We start from the raw sequence: 8,856 nt of genomic DNA, 5'->3' as shown, positions 1-8,856 counted from the left end.
AATATTCTCTATGTCACATGTGGGTATACATCCTAACATTTGTTCCAACATGAGGGGTTTATATCAAAGTCAAATAGACAAGCGTAACATACTGATTTAAGTGGGTTTATGTGATTTGGGAGATCTGGATGCATCCTCGCCAACTAAAGTGTTCCAAAAAACAGCAGTGGAAAAGTGTGTACCGGTAACTATACGCGGGAAATTGGCAATGTATTCCGCCTGTCCCAAAATAGGGCCCTATGACAGATTGACATATTTGATTGATTGATTGATTGATTCGTTCGTTCGTTCATTCATTCATTCATTCATTCACAACTTCCATTCCTTCTATAGGAAGAAAGTGATGATAGGGAACAGCTTGTTCTCCATTTTCTCAGCGGTGATCATGTTGACAAGTAAATGGGCAAAGTCCTTTGAAATGGTCCTACTGGCACAGTTTCTATTTGGCATCTCAGCGGGTAAACAAACAGCAAATTATTTTCTATACTGTACAATAACAGCTCACATTTTACCTCCGTGGAAACGACTGACCTGACAATGTCTTGTGACATTTAGGTACGACACAATGCATCCACGGGATATACCTAGGAGAGAGTTCACCAAGGAAAATAAGAGGACTGGTGACAATGACATCATCAACCTTTATATCACTCGGCAAGCTGTTTGGACAATTTGTTGGACTGAGGTCTTCAATTCTCTTTCCTTTTGACTGAATCAATTCATTGATTGCCGTGCATACAGTATATAGACAATAACTTAGCTGTAATGCAATATTCCATCTGCATTTCTCCAGTGAGATCCTCGGTCGTGAGGACTTGTGGAACGTCCTTCTCTCTGTTTCAACTTGTTTCTCAGTTGTTCATCTGTTCGCATCGCCGTTCTTTCCTGAGGCTCCCAGATACTCACTGATAGAGAAAGGCAATGTTGAGGAATGCAGAAGAGGTTGGTGAATTTCCCCTCGTGCACTTCACTGTTTACAGGATGTAATTGCCATCGGACTCCCCCTTGCCTCCTCAGTGTTTGCAACTCCATGTGTAAGAATTATATTTAGAAGAAATATCTGTCTCTGGATCGACTAAAAGATTTCCTTTTTGATCATCTGTACAGTTTATGTTTACAAGCTGTACAAGTTTATTTTTTTTGTTTTTGTCCCCGTTCTTCTCTCAATCTATAGCTCTCCAGAGTCTGTGGGGTCCAGGGGATTACAAGCAGGACATTGAGGAAATGGTAGCCGAGCAGGAAGCCATCAAGGGTGCCCCTCCTAAAAGTCTTCTGGAGTTCATTCAGGACAGAAGCATCCGATGGCAGCTCATCGCCATGACAGTGATGAGCTGCGGCATCATGTACTCTGGTGCTAGTGCGGTACGAGGCATAATAAAAAAAACTCAGCTCCCGTGGATTTTTTGTGCTAAAATGTATTTTTTTTGTTATTTGGGGACCACTCAGAACAGTACGCCAGCCAGTTAAAGTCAGATTTTTATAATATTGTAGTTGTCTTGAATGTTTTCAAAACATTTAAATTGATTTCTTACACTTTTAAAGTAGCCAGAAAAATATTTTCTGACTTTTGCTAGGGGTCCTTACTCACCTCGGACACCCTACTGACCCCTGTGCCTAACTCAATAATATAGTCATTACATTCCTCACTCTGCTCATGCTCCAGAATAATATCAAGTTAGATCATAATTGAAGCACAAAAGGTTTTGTGGCTGGGCTCTGAAAACTAAAATGTATAGGCCCTACTAGTAGGCCTGCTAGTATCCATTTTCTGGTCAAACACAACAAGGTTTGATTCAATTGTTATTTTCAACTGCAGGTTAATCTCACATGTTAAAGGTCACGTCAAGATATATCTTGCACTTTCTCATGCAAGCAGACAGCAGACATGTCACATGTTGACATGGAAATAGCATGGATTCACTTCAAGCAGGTACCAAGCAGGTATACGCTGGAACTAGCATTCCTCAGCTGCATGGCAAAACTGATGCAGTGATCAGCACTGTAAATGTACGTGGTTGCGGCATATGGGGGGCTGACAGGCGACTCAAATGGTGTCCTGAGTGAAAGTCATGAGGCCCTCAGGGTGTATCAGCAGCAGCATTGTTGAAGTGGTTTCTGCGAATTGAGCCGAACGACAGTGGAACTTATATGAGTACCTGGATACTGCTCATCTCCATCCTACTGGCTGACAGTTGGCAGACTTCTTCATTGTTTCAACACTTATAATACACCGGTTTGAATGTGCAGAGAGAAAAAGAAGGCGACATTAACTAGTTAGTCATGGGATCATCCTAACTAGATAGGATGGGAAATATGCTGTAAGTTAAGTTTTCGCCATGGCGTTCAGTGGCCATTTTGGATTGTGCAAATTGCCCAAATGGCAACTTTGGGCAACCACAGCAAAACTGTTCTAGGACACCATATGAATTCAAATCAACAAAGAAACGTCATAGGAAACAAGTCTGGAACACATGGGAGCATCAATGGATTATTGATTTTTGTTTTCAATTTTAGCACAAGAATCCTATGGGAGTACACCTCATATCGCACTATATACCAGTGTTCCGGATATACATTTAGTTATGCATTACCCTCTGTCATCAACAAACACTCACTTCACCCTGTCTGTAAGTTAGACATTAGTCTCACAAACACAATCAGAACCACAACACTGGAAAAAGTAAAGTGCACAATGTCATGTGTAACTCAAACTCTTCATCTTACAGATCACCACCTACTCATTTGACATCTTCCTGAAGGCAGGTGTCCCAAGGGAGAACATTCGCTACGTCACGCTCGGTATAGGAGCATCTGAGGTTCTCAGCTCCATCTCATGTGTGAGTGTAACAGCCTAATATCTCCCTTGGGTTTGAAATACAGATCTGGTGGTCTGTGTGGGAGAGGTCAAAGGGAGGGGGGCTTTTACTGAGCGGTAGATGTTTGCTTTGCCATGCAAGACAGATTTTCAATTTGCAATGACAATCTGTCAGTGTGATTGCTGAATAGTTGGATAAAAGCTCAATGGGAAGGCATATTGCATAAAGCCTTCCCTTTGCACAAGGGGCATGGCCAGGCCTGATTTACAGCTTTTCAGGCATATTTTTACCCTCTGCAGGAAATCTTTCTTTTGCAGTTATGCAGGAATGCCTACTGCGCCTACTAAGTGGCCAAAAACTACTTTCTGGCCTTGACAGCCCATACTGTCCACAGGATTCCACACAGAAAAGTCCTATCTGATTGCATTAAACAACGTTAAACTCACTTTGCCACTCGATTTGCCACTCACTTCATGCATGCGCATACTCTCTATACATAACTTTTCAATTAAAAATATGGAACAAAGACACATACGTTTTAAATAGCACATACAGAAATACTGTAAGAAATATTTGAATGTGTTTCAATCAGTAAACATAAGACATGACATGAATTTACATCTTACAATATTCCAGTAATTCCATTGAATGTGATTTTCTCCTACGTTGTGGTTCTTCCTTAGGGGTTGCTCATAGAGTCTGTAGGGAGGAGGCCTTTGCTCTGGGGAGGCTTCAGTGGCCTATCAACCATCCTGATGTTAATCACTGTCTCACTCAACCTGAAGGTGAGCCTACAGCCTCTGGCCAGATAAGCTATAATCTCACATAGCCGGATGATCAGAGATCTCCACCTTCTGATACAGTGGGAACAATGCTTTATTAAGGATAATAAATCCTTTATACTGTGTGCATAACTGTAGTCCCGGGTTTCTGGAGTGGCATACCTACTTCCTGTTCCGGATCATTTTCGTATCGCTCCATTTGATTGGCTGATATATATCATTGGTTCATTTGATTGATTGCAGTGGAGACAATCATACAAAGCTGTGGGACAATGAACCGAAAAGGAGCCTATTATGCACTTATTGCACGTTCTAACAGATGAAATTTAGCTTTGGCTAACTCTGGCCGATTTACATTGATGTGAAAACTGACATGTTGATTAATGAGCGTTGTCCCTGTCAAATAAAATAAATAAAATAAAAACTAAAGTGGGAACAATGATTTATAAAGGTTACTTTATTATTCACTTATTAACAGTTAACTATGCATTTTGTATCTACCTGGTCTACAGTGGGAACAATGCTTTATTAAGGTTACTGAACCTCTAGGCATGTCTGCAGGGTCTGCTGCAATACGTTCTCTCCAACTAAGTAAGACACTCTCTGACCTTTGGCCAAGAACACATGTCGTTGGTTAATGATGACCCCTGCAATCCATCAATGAGCTACTATAGCAGATCTTGGATGATCTGAAGGTATTATTGCTGCTTCTGACAAACTCACAGTCTATATACTCCTCCTGAGGTGTGCCATGTCACACTGCCGACCTCACTGCACTCTCACTTGACTTAACTAGAAGTTTGGGCTGCTGCGGTATAGCCTGGCATGGCCAGACTAATATCACTGTGGAGACATTAGTCTGGAACTTCGCTGTGTAAGATTTATTTCCAAGGTGCGGTTACTAAACAGATTCAGACATCACAGCAAAAATGTCTCACTTTGAATAGTGGGCTCTGATTGGTGAGTGAAATATAATTCAAACTGAGGAGTGCCAGACCAATCTCCCCAGGGATTTGTTTTTCCTGTGGAAGATTTGTCTGGTTTCCAGGCTAGCTATGCAGCCCTCACGTCTAGAGTTTGGGCCACTACGCTTTTTGAGTGGGAAGAATTGTCATGGTCCTGGGCTGTGGTTTGGCGTCAGGACCTAGTCTCTACTCTCTAGAGCTGTTAAAACATTTTCAAAAGTGTATGATTTCTGTCTACGATGTTTCATGCACTTTTTCCACAGAAGTATAAATTGTGTCACCTTATTACAGGACTCCAGTGAGTGGGTTCCATACAGCACTGCAAGCTTGATCTTCCTCTTTGTGATCTTCATGAAGGGAGGACCTGGTATGCAGACTCCAGTTGATGGATTATGTCAAAAATAAATCAATATACAATAACAACTGAATATTTATGTATACTGTATGCACAAACATAAGTTGCATACAAAGGTAAATGTGTCCAACGATGTAATCTTCCCAGGCGGAGTGTCCCCTTCTCTCCAAAATGAGATCTTTGTCCAGTCCTATCGACAAGCAGCGTTTGTCTTCACAGGGATCCAGCGCTGGATAGGATCAGCTGTGCTAGGCCTCATCTTCCCTTTCCTTATTGTAAGTACACTGCTTTGCTGATCCGTTAATATCCCCATAACCTTGAGGGGGGGTGGGGATTAGTAGTCATATAGTACCTATTTTTAACAGCTTTTGAACACCGGAATCCAATTGTAACTCATCTCAGATCTAACTAGAAATGCACTCTGTCGAGGTGCCAATTTGCGCCTTGCACAAAAGTTCTGCACAAGCAGAGCACGCACGTATACCGCTACTATCTAATGTCTATTACAACAAGTATACCGCTACTATCTAATGTCTATTACAACAAGTATACCGCTACTATCTAATGTCTATTACAACAAGTATACCGCTACTATCTAATGTCTATTACAACAAGTATACCGCTACTATCTAATGTCTATTACAACAAGTATACCGCTACTATCTAATGTCTATTACAACAAGTATACCGCTACTATCTAATGTCTATTACAACAAGTATACCGCTACTATCTAATGTCTATTACAACAAGTATACCGCTACTATCTAATGTCTATTACAACAAGTATACCGCTACTATCTAATGTCTATTACAACAAGTATACCGCTACTATCTAATGTCTATTACAACAAGTATACCGATACTATCTAATGTCTATTACAACAAGTATACCGCTACTATCTAATGTCTATTACAACAAGTATACCGCTACTATCTAATGTCTATTACAACAAGTATACCGCTACTATCTAATGTCTATTACAACAAGTATACCGCTACTATCTAATGTCTATTACAACAAGTATACCGCTACTATCTAATGTCTATTACAACAAGTATACCGCTACTATCTAATGTCTATTACAACAAGTATACCGCTACTATCTAATGTCTATTACAACTGCTGTTCTAAACCCTTTTTCTTTTACCAACCTTGAAACGTACCTTAGTTACGTCACCATCAACAGCCAATAAGGGTCACCATTCAAGCTTACGCCACCAAAAATACACAATCCCTGATTGGCCAAAGGGACCACCAAAATTCTGAATCCCTGATTGGCCGAGTCAGTCACCGACATACGCAGCAGAAAACAGTACTTGCTCTCTGCTTGCACAAGTAATAATTCATCATGTGGATCATGATTAGATTCATTTTAGACGATGACGATGACGACTTTTGGCATGAAGGGGTTAACCCATTCTGACCTGAGATCAGATTCATACGAGGTTTCCACTGGACACACACTGGTCTGATTAACCCATTCTGACCTGAGATCAGATTCTAAAAATGTCAGTTGTTCTTCGATTTTTCAAAAAATAGCAGACCTACAAGCTCGTATCGCGCCACTCGGTGGCGCGATATGAGCTTGTAGATCTGCTATTTTTCAATAGCTAAAGCATAACATGATGCCGACACCAAAATGGGTGCCCGGTCAGAATGGGTTAATATGCATTAATTAATAATGCATTAATCATAAATCTAATTCATTGTGCATATCCACATTCATAAACACTGTAGAAAAACTAATTTGATGCATTTAGACCAAGTATTTTGCATTAAATACTATACAACTATATTTGTGGGTGGACTTTCAGTGTTTCGGGGTTAATAACAAAAAATGCTCAAGGGATATCACTGGGCAGCCTCTTGAATTCTTAAGAGGTGACCCCAAGCTACAAGAATCATTTGAGGAAAAAAACTTTATCTGACGAAACCACGTTCAGCCAAAAATCACCCTTTCGCTCCCGGACTTGGTGGTTGTGAAAACTACAGCATGACGTCACGCGTCGGTGATAACTCACCGCTCACCTGTTTTACTAACCTTATCACCTAAAACTGGAGTATGACTAGGCCTTAATGCTTCATCTGGTTCAGCATTTAAAGCGGTCCACTCATGTGAGAGGCAGTTCGCTTATGGCTAACTCTGGGCCATTTACATGGATGTGAAAACTGAAATGTTGATTAATGACCATTGTCCCTGTCAACTAAATAAATACAAATCGTCCCTTATAGTTCTCTATATTGGTTAATCACTGCTCTCTATGTCCCCAGGATGCCTTGAAGTCTTTCACCTTTGTGCCGTTTGCCATTGTGTGTTTACTGGCCTCTCTGTATTGCTTCTTCCTCATACCTGAGACCAAGGGGAAGACTCTACTGGAGATCTCAGAGGAATTTAAAGCCACCACTGTCTGCAGGAAGTCTCCCTCACATGACAAATACATGGAGACCAAGTTGTGAGGCTGTTCAGAAAACGAAATATTAACAGCTCTACTCTTTCCAATGATTTGACAAGACCTTTACCCCGTCTCCCACTCTCACTGGGCTGATGTGGCAGTGATTTGGAAAAAGTGGAGTTTAATTGTCGTTATTAATTTCTTTCTATGGTTGAGTGACAATGATCACCCAGTAAAGCATAATCATTAAGCTCTAATGAATCATGAAAAGTGTATTTTCTGTAGAATGATAACTCCTCTGAATTGACAGCCCAACTCCAACTTGCCTGACTGAAACTCAATCACAAAAAGGACACAATGAGCCGCATCTGATGCCTGGAGAAAGTATTTGACCAAAACGTCGCTGAAGTAAAAGTATTCATGTTGCAAGTGTAGACGGTGTGCGGGACATTGTGTACTTTTTGTGACACAAACACATTAACAAAAGTTAATGGAAATAATCAGTGGTGACTTGTGGGGATAGTCCTACTAGCCAGCATATGAACTGTTGAATGAGTACACCAAGGTTTTATGTTATAAATGTTGAGTATGAGTCCCCAGGATGTAGAAACTGCCGGATGCTGACTTGCATAATGTTGAGCAATTTTCATATTTGGCATAATATGTGACCATACCATTAACAACCTATAAGGAAAGAACACTCAATTTCATCATGCTTTATGAACTGTAGCATGTGACGTGTCAAACTAGGGGGTTTTCATGATGCTGAATCCATTCCAAGCACAAAAACACTCCTTGGGCTAAAAACGGCCATAGCCGTCATCACAAATGATGATGTAAGCACATTTGGGCAAGTGCCTATATGTTTTCTTTGCAAAACTAATGCTTGGAATGGATTCAGCATGATGAAAAGTGAAAACCCCCTAGTTTGACATGTCACATGCTACTTAAAGCATGTTTTTGCCTACTATAGGTTATTAATGGTATGGTCACATATTATGCCAATTATGAAAAACATATGCAAGGTACTGTACTAGCATCCGCCAGTTTCTCCATGCTGGGGACCCATACTCAACATTTATAACATAAAACCTTGGTGTACTCAACATGTCCGGGTTCACAATGGGGATCTATGGGCTGGCAAGTAGACTAGGAGGGGGCTAATAAACACATAGCAGCAACATCACTCCAGATACCAGGGTTCAGCAATGACACTATACTTTGTAGGCCTATACTTTGTTATAGCAAATGCTCCTCACTCTCATGCGCACACACACACACACACACACACACACACGCACGCACACACGCACACACACACTGGAGACGGGTCAGATGACTGAGGTCTGGCGCACACACGTACACACACGGAATAGGGTTGCCCTCAATCACGATAGAAGGTTTAAGCCTGCCATCTAGTGTTTGCTGTGGTCCATTCCTACTGACCAGTTTCCTTTGGACAGCTGTAATAAACACAGACAAACAGCCTTCAGTGCAAAACTATTCTTCAGTGCTGATGGTCACTAAAGTTGTAGGTGGTTGT

General features: G+C 41.0%; 1 protein-coding gene across 1 annotated transcript; it reads left to right on the top strand.

Annotated features, from left to right (window-relative positions):
* Positions 1 to 343: 343 nt before the first annotated feature.
* On the top strand, positions 344 to 7,377 carry slc2a9l1 (solute carrier family 2 member 9, like 1; the record flags this gene model as incomplete). The annotated part of the gene is made up of 9 exons (XM_083784748.1): positions 344 to 458; positions 556 to 685; positions 794 to 942; positions 1,175 to 1,362; positions 2,727 to 2,837; positions 3,500 to 3,601; positions 4,855 to 4,930; positions 5,066 to 5,193; positions 7,192 to 7,377. 9 exons carry the CDS (start codon positions 344 to 346, stop codon positions 7,375 to 7,377), a joined length of 1,185 nt encoding a protein of 394 aa, XP_083640874.1.
* Between the last annotated feature and the right edge of the window lie 1,479 nt (positions 7,378 to 8,856).

The sequence above is a fragment of the Protomyctophum parallelum genome (assembly GCF_964188405.1).
Source record: "Protomyctophum parallelum genome assembly, chromosome: 15".
Taxonomy (NCBI): Eukaryota; Metazoa; Chordata; class Actinopteri; order Myctophiformes; family Myctophidae; genus Protomyctophum; species Protomyctophum parallelum.
This window is presented reverse-complemented; position numbering and strand designations above follow the sequence as displayed.